Source organism: Onychostoma macrolepis, chromosome 07, assembly GCF_012432095.1.
Source record: "Onychostoma macrolepis isolate SWU-2019 chromosome 07, ASM1243209v1, whole genome shotgun sequence".
NCBI classification, from domain to species: domain Eukaryota; kingdom Metazoa; phylum Chordata; class Actinopteri; order Cypriniformes; family Cyprinidae; genus Onychostoma; species Onychostoma macrolepis.
The window spans coordinates 35,355,083-35,378,456 of record NC_081161.1 but is presented as its reverse complement, the minus strand read 5'-3'; the positions used below and the strand labels follow the sequence as shown (position 1 = coordinate 35,378,456).

The 23,374-nt window shown below is 39.0% G+C and overlaps 1 protein-coding gene across 1 annotated transcript; it reads right to left on the bottom strand.

Annotated features, from left to right (window-relative positions):
* Positions 1-2,002: 2,002 nt before the first annotated feature.
* On the bottom strand, positions 2,003-21,913 carry tnfsf10l (TNF superfamily member 10, like). The gene is made up of 5 exons (XM_058782922.1): positions 21,551-21,913; positions 15,139-15,288; positions 8,568-8,604; positions 8,264-8,365; positions 2,003-5,280 (listed from the first exon to the last, which is right to left on the bottom strand). The coding sequence occupies exons 1-5, from the start codon at positions 21,746-21,748 to the stop codon at positions 4,826-4,828; spliced, it is 942 nt and encodes a 313-aa protein (XP_058638905.1). The 5' UTR covers positions 21,749-21,913; the 3' UTR covers positions 2,003-4,825.
* Between the last annotated feature and the right edge of the window lie 1,461 nt (positions 21,914-23,374).

Here is a 23,374-nt window from a genome sequence, read left to right as displayed (position 1 = left end):
AGTAACCACCTAGAACTATTTAGCAACCACATGGCAACCACTTAGAACATCTCTGCAACCATATAACAACACCATGGCGTTTGTGCAAAGGATTTTTGCTTGAGCAAACACCTGTGTAAACCGCTGTTTAGTTGAGATAAATGCCTATGCAAATACACTACCAAAATGTTTTGGGGAAAAAAGCATGCGATTTGTTTTTAGAAAATGTAAAAATCTAGTTTGGTTATGTCTAAGTGACAAACTAGCCTAACTTCTGTGTCTCAGACAGGAGAGGAGACGGATATGGGCCTGAGGGATGTTTGCGGGGCTTCATTGTCTCACAGAAGGGAGATGATCCCGCTGCCGCTCTCCACCGTGCCAACTGTCCCATTTGTTTATTTGTGTTTACTCTTTCCAGGCCCTGCACAAATGAATGAGATAAGTGAATCCTGTGTGTGTGTGTGCGTACTGAGATGTTGAGCGATTCGGACAGCGTCTGAATGCGATTCCTGTGACATTCCGGAGTGTTCTGGTGGATTCTGGGAATTGGGGAGGACAAGGTTGGGTTTATGAATTGGAATGCTTGGTGGTCTTAATAAATGGCAGAAAAGCTTTAACGATGACACACATGAGTGACGGATTGCTAGGGAGCGCTGGTGAGGGGAATGTGTGATGAAGTGTTTGAGTTGTTGTGAGTGAGGGTATAATTGTGCAGGCGGGAACAAGGGCAGTCTGAGTGCTCAGTGTGTGTGTTTCTGACCGTGTGTGTGTGTGGCCACATCTAAAGGTGAATAGACTGGTGTGTGGTCAACGCTGAGTTAGTCAAATGGTGTGTAAGTGTGTGTGGCCTGTGAGTGTGCTTTGTTTTTGTGATGGTGAGACATTGGGACCCCAAGCAGAAGTGAGATGATGGTGACTCATAGCTGGTTGTCTGGAAGACTTATGAGAACAGAGAGCTGGGAGTGATCTTACGCTTGGATCTAAGTGTATACAAAATATCCCTTTAGGGACGGTCCCAATGGTGAATATGCTTCATAAGCAGAGGAGCAGTAGTCATTATATATCTGGCAATGTATTCTAAGAGCTTTGTTCATCGTGGCTGTAGAGTAAAGAAAAAATTGTGGCTGCCCATGTAAAATGACAGAAACATTTGCCAGCTGGTTGCAATGGTCAACTGGTAGAGCAGTTTATTAAACTAATGCACAGTCGGTTATATAGTTTGCATCCACTTACCTGATTTTTTAGCAGTAGTTATGACTGCTTGGTGATCATTATGTAAGTAATATTCTTGAGACGTGCTGATAAGGTTTTATTGTGAAACCCAACTTTTCAGATCATGTCCTATTCATAAGTAAAAATATATAAATTATTATTTTTTATTTTTTAATAATTGTTTGTTTCTGAGACACTCACTAAGATCATAGATGACAAAAAATAAAAATAACAATGTAAATATGTTTTCCACTTTAATATCTTTTAAAATGTGTTGTTCAGTTTAAAGCTGAATTTTCAGCAGCCATTATTCCAGCCTTCAGTGTCACATGATTCTTCATAAATCATAAATCAAGTTCAAGAAACAAGTATCATTATCATCAATATTGAAAAAAAAAAAATTTCAACGAACTTTATAAATGTCTTTGTTGTCACTTTTGATCAATTAAATGCATCCTTGCTTAAGTATTAAAAGTAATTATTTTTAAATATTTTTTTCAAATCAAAATCTGATATGTTCCTGAATGTACATATCATACTTACACCCCCAAAAAAGAATAAAACATTAAAAAAACTACTTAAAAGAGTATAAGACAATAGGAGTCAATGGGAAGTCCCCACCAGGATAGAAAAACAAAACATCTTTTGTGTAAGAACGTCATGTGTGTCTGTGTGGGTGGGTTAGCTGTGGTATTGTGTGTAAGTTTGGCAAAAGAAAAGTAAAACAAATGCCGTATAATTCATGATGGACGTTATTGGCATGGAAAAAAAAAACAAGCTAGCAATTAAATGATCAAACTATGACCCATGATTCATAAAAAGGCACTTTAATTGTTGAAAATGACATCTCGAACTTATGCTTTAAGGACACAGGTCAGACACTGTAGAATTATACAATAAAGAGGGAGAGTGTGAGAGATATCAGTACATTCTTACCAAGATGGAGACACAACATTGGTAAACAGTGCATAACATCTTTCTTTAAATGAAAAACAGTCCCACAGATTGGTGGTCAGAGAATTTAACAATCCCAAAGAAAAAAAAACTCTCACTGGAAAAGGAAACACAATAGTCTTTTTGTTTCAACTGACAGTTCATGTGGCTCACTGGATTTCACTGTGATCTGCCCCGCTCAAGTTTTTCACAGCAGTCCCGTAAAATCTCCGCAAAGCTCTGTGAGATTTAAAGTATGCAAACCATCACATCCACTGTTTCAGAAACCAGTCAAGCATTTAATTAAAAAACACACACTCGCGTATATACGCACCTAACATACATTTGTCTCCTGTGTTCACATTGTGGTTCTTTGTGGTTCAGAGGGCAAGTCCTGCTGTAATCCGTCTAGATCTGCTGGAATTCAGCCATATTTCTCTTTCCAGTCCACCCCTCATCCCACTACGACCCCCATGTTGTACAGATAGGTACATATTTCAACTTGTATACACATGAGCACACTCACACAAGACCCTGGGCGGGCCGGAGCAGATTGACAGGGATAATGAGCTCGGTCAGTGCGAATTGGTAGGATTATCCAGACTCCTTCGGGGGAAAGTTAACCCCAAAATGAAAATTCTGTCATTTACTCACCCTCATTTCATTGTACACCTGTACGACTGACTGACTTTTGCAGAATGAGCTTTTCCAGAGTCTGGTGTTGTTTTGGACCCCATTGACTTTCTTTGTATGAACAACAACAAAAACCCACACTGGAAAATTTTTCTAAATATTTCTTTTGTGTTCCACAGATGGATTGGAACGACAAGTAAATGACAAAATGTTCATGTTTTCGCTAAGCGGACAACGTACAAGTTCTCACTGGGCTGCAAAATGATGCGGTTAATGATGTGTAATTGATGAGGTCATGTATGACTTCAACGCTGATCTAAAACATACTTTGAACCTCCCTTAACATGGTAAAAAAGAGTTTAGATTGGTGGTGGTGTCAGATCAGTGCATAACAACAACCCAAAGGCACTTTTACACATAAATCCTAGTGGTATCTGACGTCAAATTCCCTTAGACATAAAAAAGCACCCTGTGTGAGGAAATTTTGGCATTGCGGCACATTATACCAGTTGAGAGAAATGCATTTGCGCCAAAAGCATTAACCTGCTGAAGAATAACTTGTTCTCCCCTTCTGGATTATATCAACATCCAAGTTTCTTAATCCAGACAAATTGCAGATAAGAGTCAGACAGAATGAAGTTTTGTAATATGTGGTATAACTAACATTATGTCCGTAGCTAAATGGCACAAAGAGTCTTGGCTCGCTCTCGCTGTATAATGTGATTTAAGGCACAGTCTTGGCAGGGGCCCTATTGCTTACTGACTTTATCAGTTAAAACCGGGGCAGAGTCTAGAGAGAAGAAAACATGCTCGTGGTTTACAATGAAACCCAGGCGAGTGTTTGTGCTCGCGCTCAGAAACACCATTGTGACAGCACTTGATCATTTACAGTGGAAAGTAATCACCCCCACCCTCTCCTTCAAACAGTTTTCCCTCAGAAAAAAAACAGGCTTGTTTCGAGATTCACAGCGCCGTTTCATTTGGAGAACGTCACGGCGTTTACGTTTACAGCAGGAGGCTCATTTTGTGGGATTTTCATGGGAGAACATTACATTCATTTCCAAACCTCGTGTTTCTGAATTAAATACAATTATGTACACAGGTTGAACCAACCGACCACACAGAGAAAGAGATGGATGTACAACTAAGAAGCACCACTTGTCAAAAAAGTGTTTTTCAGGGTTTTTGTATGTGTGTGTGTGTGCAGCAAAAACAAAGCATCATATAAGCGCGACATTTCAACAAACCGTGTAGCGTAGTGTTTATTTAACCTTTCATACATCCAGGACCACGTGATCCGGGAAGCACGTGTCTCTCCTCCTGTGTCTACTTCCTTCTGCACGCCAGACCAGACAGCAGAGGGAGACTTGTAAAAATGATTTGTATCTGAGACAAAACGTATGTGTTTTATCGTATCGCATCACTGTGTTTTGTATTGCGTGGAAGCCATAAATACTCAAGAGAATGGGTGTTCTTAAATGCGATCTATGCAGAAAGCTGGATTCCTCTGTGTTTATGTGAACTTTTTTTAGGTCCTTTTCTTGTCCGGGCATGTTGCTCTGCTGGTCTGACAGGACGGAGAGAATTCCACAGTCCCGCGACCTGCCAGGATGCTCCTCTGAGGCTGATAGAGCTGCATACTTGCCCTCTCATCTTTCTTTCCTCCACATTCCCGCTGTCATCATTCTCTTCTCATATCTCTGTTTTTAAAACTGTTTTAGATCCGCTGTACACAAAAATATTCCCCTCCAGCGGACGAGCGCGAGTGGAGTTCACACGTCAAACCCTATACACCATTGGCACAGATTCACTTTGTGTGAGTTTTTGTCTCTCCTGTTTTGCTACCGTTTCAAAGATTCACATCTTTGATGTGATCTGTAAAAATATACATACATTCCTCTGTCTTTAAAAGAAACAACCTTGTCCGAAATGTCTCTCATTCACACATCCTTCACATATTCAGAGTCTTAAAGAAAGGAAAGTTGAACGATGAAGTCTTTGGGTCACAGCCCCAAATCGATCCACCCGATGGGTAATGTAGTCCCAGTTTAGCTCCTCTGATATGTTCTTACAGGTCCAGACGGAAAGCTCCGAAGTAGCTAGAAGAGTCCTCGCCGTACACCATTGTGGGAGACGAGACGGACACGAAGACCTCGTCGCCTGCTCGCAGCTCAAACAGGCCGCCCTGGTACACAGAGTGAAGGGCGTATTCTGCGTCTGGAGCCCAACATTTGGTCCCCACTCCCTTCAGCAGCTGAATCGGCCTCAGGTAGGAGGTTTTCTTATAGATGCACTGAACCAGCTGATGGCTTACGCTGTTCTGATCGCCCTCGCTGGGAGAGGGGTAGCGGAAGTACACCTGGGAGTACAGGTAGTAGCGGCCGTCCTGGGGTACACGAAGGCGTCCGTTGGCCAGCGTCATGTTGTGCAGATGGGCGCCGAAGCTCTGGTTGGCCCAGGAACGTACAGGGTGGCGGCAGGACTGGTGCAGGTCTGGTTGAGGGGTGAAGTATTGAGTGCCACCTGAGAAAAAGGGAGAAGATGGACTTTAGGTTAGCATTATTCACAACCCATTTTACTTTTGCAAAGTATGCATTTTTGAGTGAAACATTCTGACATTCAACACAACCAGTGTTGTTATTGTTAACCAAAACTAAACCGAATAACTGAAATAAAATAAGGTTAAGTTGAAGTAATAAAATGACTAAAACTGAAATCAAATAAATTAAACTAAATAAAAAATATAGAACTAAATATAAATACACTCTAAAAAATGCTGGGTTAAATACACCCCAGCACTGGGTAAAATATGGAAAACCCAGCGATTGGGTTGTTTTTGACCCACTATATATTTAGTATATAGATACTAAAAGAAAAATGTAGGGCAGGACTTTTATTCATTGCATTCATTGGATTTTTAATTGAAGATTTTCAAATGTTGATTATGACTTATAACAATAAGCTGATAATTATTCATGTTTTAAGTGATAAATTACTGACTTTAAAATTCAATTAAATTTTGTATAAATGAATAAAATGAATCGGTAATACTTTACTTAAAGCCTTTATGTATAATGTATTATAAAGGGTTAGTAAAGGGTATACAGCAGGGATCCTCAAATTTGGCCCACGAGACCCACTTTCCTGCAGAGTTTAGCTCTAACCCTAATCAAACACACCTGAGCATGCTAATCAGTGTCTTCAAGATCATTAGAAAATCACAGGTAGATGAGTTTGATCAGGGCTGGAGCTAAACTATGCAGCAGATTGGCCCTCCAGGGAAAGATTTGAGGAACCCTGGTATACAGCATTAGAATTATTCATAATGTGCATTGTAATACATTACATCTTGCCGTAAATAATTATAACCGAATTGATAAGTGTTATAATGTATTAACTGGGGTTACAATTATTGATGAGATGCAACAAGGGACAATTAATACATTCAAACAAATTTTATAATGCATTATACATATAGGCTTTATGTGAAGTGTTACCAATAAATCAATAAAATCTAACATGCATCATTTTAAACGCTACAAGTGAATTTAGACATCACATTATAAACGTACAGTATGAAAAATGAATATTAATTTTGAGATTTGCTAAAGATTACATTTAGCAGGGTTATAAAATCATTAGTGTTTTAAAGATTAACTTTAAGTGAGCATTAAGTAATGCCAAAGGCAAACTGAATGCGGAAATGCGCAAATAATTCATGACCCCCAAAAAAAGAAAAAAAAGAACAGAGGTTCCAAGACAAAGGAGCAGGTGCCGATTAAGGCAAGGCACATTAATTCACAAGGTAAAAGGGAGGAATGAAAGATTGGTGAATTGTCTTAGTACAGGAGAGATCAGAACAGGAAGGTATGGCTGCACGGGAGAGGAAGTCACGAACAGAGTGAAAAATCGAAAAACAGAGAAAGACTGGGGAGGAAGGGAGGTGTAGAACACATGGAGGAGCAGGCGGCGTGTTCCTCAAACACAATGAGCCACATTCCTCAAAGAAGATCAATAACACGCTAGATCTGCTCTTTGATTTACTGCTTCAAAAAGTTTTAAAAGGGCCGTTCTTGTGACAAAAGTTGATAAAGAGAGATACACACATGAAGTACAGATGTGTAGGAAAGCCCACCACTATCACATCGGTTAATATAGATGTTCTCATGGATTAAACAGTTTCAGCTTTTTGAAATTAATGACATGTGCAGTTTTCATAGTTTCTATGTGATCCATCATCAAGCAGTGTGCAGACAGGTTTGTGAATAATGCATGCACGTGTAAAAAATAAAAACACTCCCTTGCAGTTTAGCGGTCAGACTTGCGACTTGTGCTCCAGAAACAAAGCTGGTTTGACTTGGTTTCATTTCCTTCTGGGATGCGTGACTGAATAAATCTCTTTTTTTTTTCTGGCACGCACGCAGTAAATAGGTCTTTGATCTGAGCAGTTATATTAGAATTTCAAAGCAACAGACAAGATTTTGGGATATTTAGTGATTTTATTTTACTGCAGCTAAATAACTAAAAGATTTCAAACTTCTTCTTTGCAGCTGTGTGCCAGGCTTTTTTGACATAGGGCAGCTCTGCCTCTGCCTGCATGGAGGGATGGGTCTTTTACATGAAAGGCACATAAAGCATGTGCATGTACGGTACTACTTACAGAACTGGCTGGAATACACTACATGACTTTTAAAATCTGAATAGATTTTAAAACACTAGACATCATACACTTGAAACTTTGTAAATGTTACAGAGAAAAACTGGGCATTGTATGCTAAATGACAGAAATCTGCAGACTGGCTCTAACTTTCAGCAACTAGCGTCGACCAGTCTAGAGTGCAAATCAGGAAAAAATTTGGGCAAAAGTCATGTAGTGTATTGCATGCTAAAATGTGTTTATTATGAGATTTAAAGACTTTTTGTTCTAAAGCTTTGATCTAAATATTACATGAAAAGCTTGGCCTTAGCAACTAACTGAAATAAAATAAGGTCTTATAAGTACTAAAATTGCTAAAACTTAAATAAATTAAATAGAAATATATTTAAAAAAAACTAAGCTAATAAACATGATTTTAAACACAAAACAAAATTACTAAAATGTATTCATTAAAACTGAAAATATAAAAATAAAAGCTAATTCAACATATTAATCAATACTATAATAGTATATAGATACTAAAAGAACACTGAACACAAGAAAAATGCAGGGCATTTTTAAGAGCTCGAAGACTGATTTAAATTATTAAAAAATAAGCTTTACCGTTATATGGTCAAGTTGACAAATTATTTTTAGAGACTAAATTTAATTAATTTATTTTATTTTATTAATAACATTGTTTTTATTTAATTATTTATGCAAAATTGATCAGTGTTGATTACTCTAAAATTGGTAAAATAGTAAAAATAAAGAATAGATGGGTATGTCCAAAGTTTCAGCTGGTACTGTATACACACACACGCACGCACGCACACACACACACACACACACACACAAGCTCAAGCTCACCTGGCAGGCTGCTAAGGGTCAGGTGGGCCGATGGTCGCTGTGTCACAGTGGTCATAAACTTTGACCCTGATGTATTATATGAATGGGGCATGGCTCTTGCTTCTGAGGGAGAGACAGACAGTAGACAATCAGCACATTCAAATACATCATAATATTTACTGGTGTTGCGCAAGACATTTTAACCTGTTCTTGGAACTGCACTGTGTTCTGGTACAGTCTATTTTTGTTATTGTTCCTGGTGTTTCTGTAGCACTGTACTTTAAGCTGTAATTGTGATTATGCTGATGACTGATTGTATACTCACCATGTAAAGCCTGTTTGGAGATGATGCTGTCTGTAACCTGCCGCAAAAAGAAAAAAAGTCCCATTAGTACAGTGACATGTGATGACTCTTCAAATTCTAGATTGTTAACAGGAATGTGAAACTAGATGATTCAGTTTTATGAGCGCATCTTTCCCCCTTTTTGGTTTTTGTTTCTTGTCTCACAGGCAGATAACTGTGGTTAAAGTTTACCTCAAGTTACGAAACCGCAACATAAGTTAATTGTCCATTTTATTACAGAAACTCTTTGAAGATGGCAGTTTCTAAGCACAGAAATGATCACGTTGTGTTGAGCTGGAGGGTGAAAACAGCTAAGAATAGTTTTTTAAGGTGACCTTTCTCAAGGGCTGTTTTTCAGTAGTCTGTGACGGCCATATTTCAACCAGTCAAACCCCAGTATCCAGATCATTAGTCCCACCGGCCGGGTCTTGAACTAAAAACACTCTGATTGCTGGCTCATTTCCATTGCCTCGGGCCAGCTTCAGCTCTGGGATTTAGTATGTTCCAAACACCGTCTGATTTACCTAAATTAAATTAATTGAAAACTCTTGATGATTTGTTAAAAATGTAGTAAAGGACTGAATCACTGCATTAAAACCATTCAGCAAAAAACACCACGTCAAATAACAGAGAATTTCATCAGCGGTGGAAATATAAAGTTTGGCATGTAAGATTTATAATATGTGTTAGTGTATAGAATTTATGGTGTTTTGCCTTTCAGTGTTTCGCAGTACATTACAATGTATTCAGTTGTTGTGTATTACTGTCTGTGTTCAAATATGAACGGCTTTTTAAAGCAAACACTTTCATTTTAGCTTTCTGGCATGGCTGTGTTGATAAATCAATAAATGACAGTTTTTTTCTTCTTAAGGAATAATAGTTTATTCCCCTCTCTCTCTGTCCCTGCGTCCCCAGCCCCCCTCTGTCTGGCATCATCCAAGAGTGAGTGTGTGATGGAGTCTCTGTTGTTCTTGGCGCTCTTTCTCTCCTCTCCATTCATCAGACAGCCGAGCGCCTGCAGCCTTTATACCATGACATAATCTCACCCAGGCCACAGCAGAGATGGATTTCTGACCAAGGCATTTACTTTTTCACCATAATTTCTGGCAAATGATCCTGAAATCAATTCCACATCTCACATATGGAGCAGATAAAGGGCTGTTTTACTAGCATGTTCTTTTACATGCAGCATACAAGAAATACAGAAGGAAAAAGAGAACAAGATCGATAGAAATCATTTCAATAATATTCAACTTTTCTAGATGGATGGATGGATGATAGATGGGTGGATAGATGGATAGATGGATGGATAGATAGACGACACAATATCCTATAGGACTGCAAGAATCAATTAAGAATCCAAAACTCCTGTAGGAATTTTGGTTTATCCAGTAAGGTCTTATGGGATTCTTAGTTGATCCCATTAGGATTATTTCGGGTTGGTTCCCATTTATGACCGAAATTCCAATAAGAATCCATCACTGCAGGTTTTTTTTCTGGCTAAGGACTCAGTGAGGCCTATAGTTAAAGTGAGTGCGCAATCTGCTTTCTGGAAAACACAACATAGTTCAGAAGGTGGAGGGCAGAGAACAGGCCCATACAAAGACCTCAACAATAACAATAAACACACCCAACATTAAACCTTTGGCCTAATGCACCCGTGCGCCAGAAAAGGCGAATGGCCAGGGAAGATTTTTCCTTCATTCAAGGAGCAGGAAGCTGGTGAGTGCATGCACACAGTGTGCGAAGAAAGCCATTAGCGTCCTCTCCAGCTGAGCTCAGAGGAGACGGCAATCCAATACTTTAAAACAGTCGTAAGTGCCAGAGTTTGCTCTGTCGTTGAGATTCTGAAGCACAGCGCGTTCCCTTCCTCCAGGAGGATTATTAATAAATAACTGTTGCTTTCCTTGGGGCGTAAAGCACGGTGAACAATAAATCTCAGAGCGCTAGACTTTGCTCAGTATGACTCAGGTTAACGGCTAATAACCCACACAGTACTGATAGACACAAACACACACACTATACTTACTGTACACACACTCTCCGCTGGATAAAATCAGTGCACGCCTGTTATGGGCATTTAAATGAATGGGGTGTGTGTATGCTTACAAGTTGTTTCCTGCCATTCTTGGCTGCCGTCTGAGGTCGGCCCCATTCCTCTGTCCCCCGGCCCCCTTCACCGTTCCACTACAGAGCACAACAGTCTGACCTTAAGCACTATGAGAATTCATCTCTCTCTCTTTCTCTTTCCCTCCCCCCCTGTAAAAGTCTGCATCTATTCACCTGGGGCAGTAAGTTACAACTCAGCTTAGCTGTAGCATAAATGAGAACTACATTAAAACCACTAAAAATGTGATCACTGGACCATTACACTTAAATCAAAAGTAAGCCTTTGTATGAACTAAATATTTATGAAATCCTCTGACCAGGAGTATGTAATTCAGCTGGTCTGCCAGTAATATGACAGACTGATTGGATTACATCAGTGAGAGCGTAATTTGTGTGACACACATATATATAGTTTGGGGTCAGTAAGAATTTTTTTAAATGTTGTTTGAAAAGACATCTCTAATGCTCACCAAGGCTGCATTTATTTGATCAAAAATGCAGTAAAAACTGAGATATTGTGAAATGTTATTATAGAATAGGTGTATGCTGGTTTATTATATTTTAAAAGTGATTTATTCCCGTGATGCAAAGATGAATTTTCAGCAGCCATTACTCCAGTCTTCAGTGTCACATGATCCTTCAGAAATAATTCTAATACGCTGATTTGGTGCACAAAAAAACATTTATTATTATTATCAATGTGAAAAACATTGCGCTGCTTAATATTTTTTCGAAACAGTGATACTTTCCTTGAATAAATAGAACATTAAAAAAAAAAAAAATGTATTCGAAATCTTTTTAACATTGTTTTTACTATCACTTTTGATTGAATTTAATGCATACTTGCATAAATAAAATATAGCGTCTGCTTAATGACTACGTATATAATATTTTTTTCATATATTAGTATGGATTTGTTTCATGATTTATGTATCACATTTCTGTTATTTTAATTATATGTAGGCCTATTCTGTCAAATTGAAGACAACCTTTTGGATGAATACAGTCAAACATCAATTTATGAGACCGCACACTACTAATGGTAAAATTAAATTGACAGTTGAGCTACTAGAGCCCTAGTGTGAACTTTATGTCCGCATTTAGGACTTACAAGCGGCTAGTGCAACCCTACCCTGCACTTTAAAAACAGCAGTCAGGATTAGTTGTGTTTGTGGCTGTGTCTTCCTCCTCTTTCTCTCTCTCTTGTCAGGGCTCTCTGCCACACTGGCACTTAATGGAGTGTTAAAGATGTGACAGGCTGTCTTCAGTCTCTCTTTTGGTGTGGGGAATGGGCTTGAAGACTTCCGAGGCTTTAAACCTGACTTAATCTCTCTTTCTTTCTCTCTCTCTCTCTTTTTTTTTTTTTTAGGCGGAAGGTCGTTGCGGAGCACTCGCTGAAATTCGACTCTAAGTAATACCAGCTTTGAGAGCTCAGCGCATATTTGGCAGGAGGCGAGCCATCGTGTAACTCCACGCAGCGCAACATGAGAACACCGACTGGACCTTTATTACTTTATTAAAGTTTTTCTCTTTTTCTTTCTTTTCACCCTTTTTCACCCCAGCAAATCTCGTGTTTGCTTGTTATCAAACCCAATCCGCATCCACAAGCTAGCAGTTTCCCGTAGATTTCTGAAACAAACAATACATTCATCCAGAGAAACCGCATGTAGTAAAACCAACCACACCATCGAAAACACAGTCCTTGAGCTATGATCGTGCAGAAGATAAAGGTTAGAGGGCAGACAGAGATGGCCTTTGTGTTTGTTCTGAGGCTGGCGGGAAATCTTGCGGCTGGCGGAATGCCCCGAGTATGATCACTGCTTTCATCGTAAATCTGTTTCAGACGCCGGTGGTGATGCAGCACTGCGGATGTGAGCCCGAAGTCGAGATGCTTCCTCATCTAATGAGTCATTAGGAGAATCCGAGACAAGCGGAGAACAGGGACAAAACGTCCCATTTAGCTTTGCGGGAAACTGAGGAGGGATTTAGGGATATTGAGAGGACTCAAGTGGCTGCTGCGGGGTCCTGTTCAGGTGCAGGTTGAGCATATAATATTCCTTGGAATGCTGATATTATTTCTGGGCTGGATCTAATCCATTCTGGCCGAGATGTTGTGGCGTCTTTTGATTTGTTGACTTGTGTTAGGGTTTCTGCATGTGATTCTCTGTGGACGTGGCCATCTGTTTGGTGAATTAACTGAACTCTTGCAGGATTCGACTCTTGTTAGCCGTGCAGTCATTCCGCATTATGTTACACCAAAGCCCCAAAAGAGCCACGGAAAGTCAGGGGCTACAATGGTCAGCGTTTTGAATATGCTGCACGTCCGTACGCTGTTTGTGTGTCGAGTCCGGCTAAAGTCGAGAATCTGGAGGACGTCAGACTTTTCTTTTTGCTTTTTTATTTATTTTTTTGAGCCCTTCTTAATAACTACCAGGTGTTCTGGCATTCTCTGGATTCTGAAGGCCTTCGCTTCAGAAACATGCATTTGCTTCATCTCTCCTCTCTCACACATTCGCTGCGAACACTCTCCTTATCCTCTCGTTCTTTTTCTGTGTGCTTTACCTCTGTGCTGACATGAAGCTGGAAAAGAGCCCAAAGCCTCGGCCTGCTTCTTTCTCTGCGTGTAAACATCTTCCTCCTTTATCTAAATCTGAATCTCACCCTCTTATTCGTATTGACGTGTGAACATGCATGCAAACACATGCAACTATACGTTATTTTTGTGTTTTGAGACTCATGTACTTATATACCCCTTACATTCTCTTTTTATTTGGCAAAACTCTCCATTATTTGTTTACTTTTTCCACTGACCGATCCCCTTCGCATGATCAGGGAATTCTTTAACGCACCATAATTGCATCTCTCAGAAGTGGCGCATGTGTTTTTAATTATGAGGCAAATGCCTCTGTCTCTGAGTGCCAATAAATTGTTTGCAGCCTCACTCAATTAGTAGTGAAAGATTTGACGGTACGCATGGGCTGTTGTGCATAGCGGCGGGAGGGAAAGGCGTAGGACGGGGTAGACATGCTTCGTAAAATCTGATAACATATTCCCGGAGTTGAGGGACTTGGGTAAACAAAGGGGTGGCACGGAAAATGTATTAAAAAAAATTCCTTTCAGAAGTTGTGACACTTCCTCCATTATGAAAAGCCTATAGTCATAATGAACCCTATTTACTTTCTAAACAAATATTTCCTGGTTTTATTGTGAATGTTTCATTGGTGCGGGTTGTTCCAAACAAAGAATTTATTTTCCTCTGAAACAACTTTTACATTTCTGCTGATGTCACTTAGGCCGTGTAGCCTATTGGAGAATGTTAACCAATAGCCAAATTGCTATTTATTTAGTCTGACACAGATGGATAAAATTAAGTAGGGATGCACAATATATCTGTAGCATAACAGTAATCTTCTGATTATTTTTTAATTGATGTATAATTGTGAATGTTTTAATTTTAATTTATTTAGACGAAATTAAAATTTTTATATTTGCCTTAACGTATAATAGGGTTCAAAATGTTGTTAAATAAATGTTAATAATGTCAATAAATATTGTTTTTCTTAAGTGTCTTTTTGTCAAAGGGTCCTGATTTCCACAAAAATATTAAGCAGCACAAGTGTTTTTAACATTAATATAATGATAAGAAATGATTCCTGAGCACCAAATCAGCATATTAGAATGATTTCTGAAGGGTCATGTGACATTAAAGACTAAAATCATTGCTTTTGCCATCAAAGAAATGAATTAAAATAGAAAAGAGTTATTTTAGATTATAATATTTAACAATTCTAACTTTTTATCAAATAAATGCAGCCTTGGTGAGCATAAGAGGCTTCTATCAAAAACATTTTTAAAAACTTCCCAACCCCAAACATTTGAACGATACTGTGTTTGACTTTACTACTTGATACTCTGCGAGTCTAATCACACCTTTAGAACGAAACTTATTCAAGAACCAAGCCCTAGGCTTCCAAACATGTCAGTTTTATTAATGTAACCACCACTGGAAGGCTGTGAGGGGAAAAAGCTGAACACTGAAGGGATAACCAGCCACGCCAGGGGAAAACCAAGCCATTTCCTTCAAATCTGAGCTCTGACTGCTAGACTGGTTCATGATCGGGACAAGGGGGTGAGTCACCCTCTACAATGCTGCATATACAAGCATAAATGCTTGAAAAACTCTCCCATGACTCAACCATCCACTTTTCTTCCCTAAGGAGATTGTAATCACTTGCCAGGACACATTTATGGTAATAGCAAGTTGCTTCTTGCTGTGAAGAACTTCACTTGAAACTGTTGTCTACAACTGTGCCCATGTATTGAAAAGGCAGATGATGTTTTCAATAGCTGTTATTAAGACGAGGCTTGCCTCAACAGATATCCCAACAAATGAATGCAGAATATTGTGCAACCAGTAGAATCAAAAACAGAGATGTGAACTTACCTTGGAAATATAGGCTTTGATACCCTCAGCTAGCTTGATGCAAGGTTCTCCAAACAGTTGGGCCAGGTCTTCAGGAATGTCCCGGTCTTTATCCAGGGCATTGAGCAAGCCCAAGCACCGCAGCTCTTCTGTAACCCCCTGATTTTTAACCTGCCAATAGGATAAAAGTTAAATTACAAACCCAAATCACATGCAGTTGGAATCAGTACATTAAAATATGGTTTGAATGCAACATCATCCCAAGGAACAATGAAAACGCACTTTGGGTTAGGAAGCAAACTGGGAAACAATCAACAGGGAGTTGAAGGCATGCTCAATGAGGAAACAATCTGCTCATGGCCGGAGCGTAGGCTGAAGATCAAAATGAGGGCATGTATCCCTCTTGACCCTTTCCAGGAAAGTAGATGAGAACATCTGCAATGGGGCTTTCTATGGAAAGCCAATGGGGTACAAGTTCAGCTCAAGTCCTTGAGCCAGCTGGAGAGGTATGTCCTACATAATGAGGTACTTTCAAATGACCTTGCTCTGAAACCCTTGCTCTTACTTTCTGTCCCTTTCTCTCTCTTTAGAAACCCGCAGCCTCTCCAAGAAATATGTCGCCAGTTAAGCATCTGTGTGTGCAATTTTGAAGCCTTGAGTCACGGTCCGCCAAAGCTCTTAATGACTCTCCAGTTGCCGGCGGAGCGTGGCAGTAGAAGGTGTGTTTCATTAATTCTCACTGCATTACGGTTTTCAAAGCGAGTCAGGCAGGTAATGAGGGTCCCCCATGTTGAGCAGGGCTGCACTCACAGGAACAGCTCAAGACTGATCTGAGACCAGTTTTGCAATTTCTTGTGTGACCACACAAACGAGGCTGGTCCTAGTCCTGGAAGGACTTATGGGACTGGGGCCAGGCTCCTTCATGTGTTGATCGACAACCCGTTTGCGGTTTTGTCTCTTGGGTACGCTTGGTCTGGTTCTGGATCAGCACATTAAAACAACTATAAGCATATGCAGAAAAGTACATTAATAAGAAAGGCTAATTTGGTAATAGTTTGATTTGTTAAAATTATTAAATGCATTAGTTTTCAATACAATATGTCACAAGTTACTGTTCTCTGGCTAACATAGATGAGGTTTTATCAAAATTTCAAAAATGATTTGTGATTAGTTTTGAAAACATTAGTAAAAATGCATTAAAGCTACAAACCAGTCAGTAATGTCTTGAATTCATGATGCATATTTTCTTTTTGCAAAGAAGTAAAGGTTTAGTGAAAAAAACAAACTTTTTCCCCCACTAAACAGTACACTACTGGTTTTTTTTTATTCATTTTTTTGTAAGATCTTCGAATGTTTTTAAAAGATGTCTCTTATGCTCACTAGTGCTGCATTTATCTGATTAAGAATATATTAAAAACAGTAATATTGTGAAATATTACCATTTTAAATAACTGTTACATTTTTTTATATATTTTAAATGTAATTTATTTCTGCGATGGCAAAGCTGAGCATGGTCTTCAGTGTCACATGATCCTTCAGATATCATTTGCTGCATTTAACATTTATTATTATTATCATATTAAAAAATATTATAATAATAATGTGCGGTTAAATAATTTTTTTTTTTTTTAAACTGTGATACATTTTTTTTTCAGGATTCTTTGAATAGAAAGTTCAAAAGGAAAGCATTTATTTGTAATAATTTTTTGTAACAATGTAAAGTTTTTACTGTCACTTTTGATCAATTTAATGCACCCTTCTTTAAAAAAATGTCTTGCTGAGAGCAAACTTTTGAATGGTAAAAAAAAAATATTTTGTGAGACCATCAGAAACAATCCTAATTGGTTAGCCCTGAATAGTAAATCTTCAAATGAATAAATGCTGTAAAGTATAATTCATAATGTTGAGCCTTGTTGTTGTTATTTATGTCTCTGATGAAGGTTATAATTACTACCTGAGCTATATCTGAGTTTCTATTTTCACCTGGAAAATAAAAACGCCCTCTGACAAGCCACGGGTTTGATCACGAAAACCCAGTTTACCTTATGCGTCACATATGTTACCTTGTGCTTGCATGTACATGTTCAAAACCTTCTTAACTGTAAACAACTACTTGTCGCGCAAGTACCTACTTCCGCGTATTTCTCTCTTAGAAATGGGTCAGTCACGCGTGCCCTGGATGGGATCTAAAGCACTGTCCAGGGTGTGGAGAAGTGTGAGCCAGAAACTGATCATTTGTCATTATGAGTTACACCAAATAAATTCGACAACTCTGGGTCAATGCTGCTACACCCTAATACATGTAAACTCTGACAGTATTTCTATAAGTAATGGTTCACAGATGGGCCGACTCCGAAAAATCATGTAGCTCAAAACGCACTAAATTAAGTAAAGTCAACATAGATGGTGGTATTGAGTCACCAGTGGCGCTCTGGAGGGTTTCTGATCCCAGAGAGGGCAGCAGGAAGTGGGGAACAATGCTTCAGTGTTAGCCCTCATTTCTGTAGCTGGGGAAAAGAAGCCACCACTGAACTTTCTGCTTCACTCCACATCCATTGCTTTTTTGGGAAAGGATTAAATAAGAGAAACCAGGCGTGTAACTTAAATCCATGGCAGGGGCTCTCTGTCTCTCCATCTCACTATAACGTCTCACCGCTTCTCTCTTTTTTCAGCTATTCCTCATCCATGTATGTTTTTTCTAGTTCCCCCCCTGCGGTCTCAAAGAAAGGAAAGCAGCCTGAAAGTTGGTTGTGATCTAAATGATCTGCGAGGGCTGAAGCGCTGCAACTTCGGACGACTTCCCAGAGGGCAACAGGTTTGTCTAAGCAGGTCTTCAAAGGAAATTCCAGCCAAATATTCAATTTGTGCATTTGGCAAAGAACAAACTCTGAGGAGATTGTTCTCTTTCTCTTTGCTTCTCCAGAAGACCACACAGAAGTCAAAATCTGCCTTGGCAATAGAAAGCAACGCGGTGGCCTTGGGTCGACTAGTCTCTAAAAGCAATAAATCATGTCATGTTAAGAAGGGAACCCCCTTTCTGAGCAACGTTTGATTTTTATTTAGACTCAGACAATGAAAAGCATGCAAACACGTTCAGTAGGTGTTTTCCTCACAATGACGCGTTTCTCTAAAATTAGCGCATGACTACAAGTGAACCTTGATATAGGAGTGTGACACAAACAACAAGTTAAAGTCACTGACACAGTGCATACTCAGCATGCCATCGGGCCTCCAGTATGCACCTGTACGTACAAACATTCGACTTTACAATGACCGGTGCCATTGTGTGTGGCAAAAGCCCCAGTTGTCAAGGGTAACAATCCTTTTTTCTTATAATCACCTTTGTCTTGGCTTCTCTCATTGGCTCATAAATCTCTGGTAAATGGCCAATGAAGACAGGCCTTATTAAGAGTCCATTGTGATGCGTTTTTAAAGCCCTCTGGGTGTTCTATGAAGTCTCGGGCCATCACCGTCCCGTTCTGCTCTGTCTGACTGAATGTTACACTTCTAGAATACTAACTATGTGCCTGTCAGTGGACCCCGGCTTCTTTTCCCGATCCAAATGGGGCCCCACAAGTCGTCTTGCCCTGCTAGAATATCTAAGTACTTCTGAGAAGCAGGATTTTTTTTTTTTTTTTTTTCCTCCACACATAATTAATACAGAAATTAAACATGACATGGACAGATTGGAGTAATTATGAACTTATTTTAACTCGAGTTACTTGACTGAATAGCAAGTCTTAGCCTCCTTTTGGGGCTAATCACGTCAGAAAAGTACTTTTTACGTTAAATTTGATTATTGTCAAATAAAGGCTGATAAAATGCCCCTACGCGGCGGTGAAACATTCAGTCTGCAGAGTTTAATGATGCTAAATGAGGGAGTTGCTTTGTTTATTAGCAGCCCTGTTGGTGTAAACCAAGGCTTTGTTTGTCCTTTCAAACTCTGATAATGGGGTAAAATGAAGGTGTTTACTTGTCTTTTAGGACAACACTGTGAGCATCCCATCTGGTCAGTGCACCAACAGTGAGCACAGGATATTTATGTTAGTGCTGAAGAATGTTCATTGGGCAACAGCTGTGTGTGTGTGTGTGAAAGAGAGAGAATGCGATGCATGTGTGTCTTTATTTTCAACACATTCTCACTTAAAATCTCATGATTCCTTTCTTCTTTTCTTGCTTTTTCAGCATGTGTTGAATTGATGACTGTCCCTTTGGAAAAAAAAGATCTTTAATCCTTCAGCAAACACCACGGTGTTGTTTAATCCTTGAAAATATTTTCCTAAGGCTTTTTGTTCATGTATGACTGAAACTTCATCATAACCTGGGCCTCCAGAATAGGCCAGGAGATATTTCAAACCCTTCTCAGATTTATTACACAAGATTTATACAGAGAAGTGAATCATTGCTTGGCCTAGTTTAATTTATTGTGGAACGATGAAAATAAAAAGCTACTCTTTGCTCCCTAATCAATTTAATTGCAGGACAGCAAATTCTAAAAAAAAGTCTTAAATATCTCAAAGTCACTTTATATTGGTGAAATTTATCCAGAGCTTTGTCTCTTGTCAGTTTTGTATTTAAGGTTGAACCAATCTGTGTAACACTGGAAACTATCCATGCCTTCTTTGGGCCTGGCAAACATAACGCAACTTGAATCCGCAAAGAATTATCAGAGAAAAGCAGCCACAATTAGCTATAATTATATGTTCTACATAAAAACCATAATATTACAGTGAAAACGAGAGGGAAAGACAGAAGAAAATTGAATAAGAATAAAGGCCGAACATGAAGGAGAGGGGAAAACAAGAGGGTGAGAGACTGAGACGTTGTGGATCTTGGCAATGGAAAATGTCACAGGAGGTTTGCCATGGGGAGCCAGTGAGGAGACACACATTTGCTTGCAGGGTATTGATTTACAGTGAATTTCTGGTATTGTTGATGAGAGGCCTGTCTAGAACTACATGTATACCATGTCGGTTGAGGGAAAAGGAGATTGGAGCTGGTCTGAACTGCAAACTGCTTTCCCAAAAGCAGACACCATATAGTACCATGACCCAGCACCACCTTGCAGCTTCGTCCGACACCTAATCTAAATGGATTTTGTCAATCGTAGTTACTTATAAATAGGTCAGCCTTTACTCTGTTTAAATCCAACTTGCGTGGGAGCTTCTACTGTTATCCTCCCTGTTGTGTTTTATAGTCTCACAGTGTGACCGTGAATTAACCTCACTTTCTTTTTCCTTTCAGAGGTAGAGCGTTTATCTAAAACAATCCCTTTTCTCAAGTGGTATCATTTTACAGGCTTTGCTGATCGAAGGGCAGTTTTATATTGAGATTACAGCCCATATATATTTTTTCATATTTAACTTTTTCAAAGTTTATTAATATTTAACTGGGTTTACAGAACCCAACCACCCTTCTTGGGTTTTTCAACATGATTAGCTTTCATAGATACAGGTCAGAGTATGATTAAACACATTATTTCATCACAAAAAGGCAGAGCATAAAAGATATGCACTGCATGCTGAGTATATTGGTTGTTTTTAAAATGATACTTATCCAATAATCTTAACATTGTGAAGATTATATGTTGTATTTCATGGCGTTGGTGCATTTCATAAGCACCTGTTGTTATCTATTTATTATGCTGAATTATGACATCCAGACTAGGCAATAAAGCATGCATATGCACTTTTGAAGTGTTTCCAACATAATACAATGTTGCAAAACAGCAGGACTTCCTTATCTCGGTCTTTTGATTGGGTAATCATGTTTTCGTTGTGTGCAGTTTTGCAAAATTAATTCTTTCTGTTAATAATAACTTTTCACACTGTCTTTATTTTAGAAATACTATAGACATTTGTTGTATTGGACTTTAATAATAATAATAATTTGAATGTAATGTATTAAAAATGTATATTGTTTTTATTTTTATTTAATTTTAAAAAAATATATAATATTATCCACAAGCACACATTAAATGTGATTTGATTCTTCTAACAGTTTGACTGAATCACGCCAGTCCTCACAAAGCAACAAATGATCATATTAAATGAAAAGAATTAAACCATTTTCCCATCCCAATCCCACTGCTTTGCTTTCTTTGGCTATGTTAATTCCTATCCTGATAGCATTCCCTAAGTAGCCTATCTTGGAATATAAACTGCTGCTGGATCTGCAACTTGGTAAAAATTTCCTCTGCTGTAAACCGTGTCTCAAAACTTAGTCAGCTGCCTACGTTGACAGCATTTTGCGGCATCAGGGGCACGGGAAACACAAGTAAATATGCTGTCTAGGCAGTGCGCTGTTTTGAACGCGCCGTCGCCCCGAACGCGCCTGTGATGCCCAAAAATACTGGCACTAAGCTCGCCAAGTTTAAAGTCACGGCCTCTGCAACAAGAATATAATCAGTGCAACTTAAAGAACTTTGGCTTACCTGCGATAAAGACATGTTTAAGTAGACAAAGAGTCCGGTGGTCGAAGCGATCTGCAGCACGACCACCACGATCACCACCATCGCGATCCATAACTTTGACGGCGAGTCTCGACCGCGGCTGTTCGCCGGAACCATCATGTATGTGGTGGACTCGCTGCTGACCGACCTGAAGTAATCCTGGTTGTTCTGAGTAGCCATGGCATTCCTAAGACGTGAGTAGATACGGGGTTCGTGACAAACAAATAGAAATCAGCAACGGGACGTTGAATAAACTCCTTCTTGTTGGCGCAGAGCGGCCGTGGGAGGGTAGAGTCTGTCCCACACTCGCATGCAGTCAGTCACTAATGCTGGAGGACTAGGCTTGTGTGTGTGTGTGTGTGTGTGTGTGTGTGTGTGGAGACGCTGAGGGGTTGAGTTTCGAGAGTGTCTCAAGGTACACTTAACTAATGACTTCATTAACGCTTTTCCTCATACAAGATATCCCACTGAGAACATCTACAATATGAATAAATAAATGTTTTAAATATTTTTTATATAGGATAGGCCAAGTTTTATTTGATCATTATTCTAAACTGTTAATGTGACGTCATATGCTAAATAATATTTGTCACAGTCTCCCAACCATTGATATACAGAAAAGCCTCTCTTTAGGGATGGGACGATACACCTACCTCCCGATTCGATACTATAACGATACTTGGGTGCCGATAGGATAGGCTATGTATTGCGATTCGATATTGCTATGTGTTGCAAGTTTTGTTTTTAACTGGGAAAAAGTTGAATGATACACTTAATATAGAGTCACAATAATAATAAAAACACATCTTAGCAGTCACGATTGCGATTCGATATTACAATTTATTGTGATTTTTGTTTGCTTATTAAAGACTAGACAATGGAAAATAGTTGATTATACCCTTAAAAGAGACTGTATATGATGAGTCATATTAACAAAAACAATGCATCACATCTTTCTAGACTTTTATTTCAGGAGCATACACATACACAGTGTAGCCTATATTTAAAGTGCCTTGAACCATGAAACTTTCAAGTATCAAAACCCTGAACTTGCACATGAATATAATAGTCAAATGTTCAACAAAATGAGCAGAAAAAATACTTTCTGAAATAAAATAAAGTGCTATGTTACTTTGCAGACCGATCGTTGTATGACATCAAAGCACCGCGAGAGCTCCAGAGAACAGACGGCTCGCACTGATCTATATATAATGACGGCTCCGCCTGCTTTCGAATCGCTCTCGCGGCTGATCGTCTGCGCGGTGCTGCTCCAAGTCGAACACACCGATACATTTCGCCTCTGTGGGAATTACAAAGCGTTAACTTCTCCCCACCACCTCTTAGGAATAATGAAATAAAAATCGATTTTTAAATAGTTTTAAAAACAATTGCTATAGTTAGGTGAATCGATTTTTTTCTCCCACCCCTACTTTCCATGCTAAAGAAACCCGTTTAAATCAGTGGTTCCCATCATTTTTGAGTCGAGGCCCCAGTTGCGATTGCATTATTGAAGACTCCACCACTTTTCAAGTTGTTTATGATATAGCCCAATGGATGAGAATTAAGGATGTTTTTTTTTTTTTTTTTTTTAAACATTTCTTTACAATTTCTTCATGATATACAAGCTTCGCAAAACTATAAAAATAGGCTATTCATTATCAGTGTTGGGGGTACCTAATCAGAGTTACCTAATCAGATTACTTTTTTTCAAGTAACTAGTAAAGTAATGCATTACTTTTTAATTTACAAGAAAATATTTGAGTTACTTTTTCAAAAAAGAAACGCCAGTTACTTTTTTCCCCCATT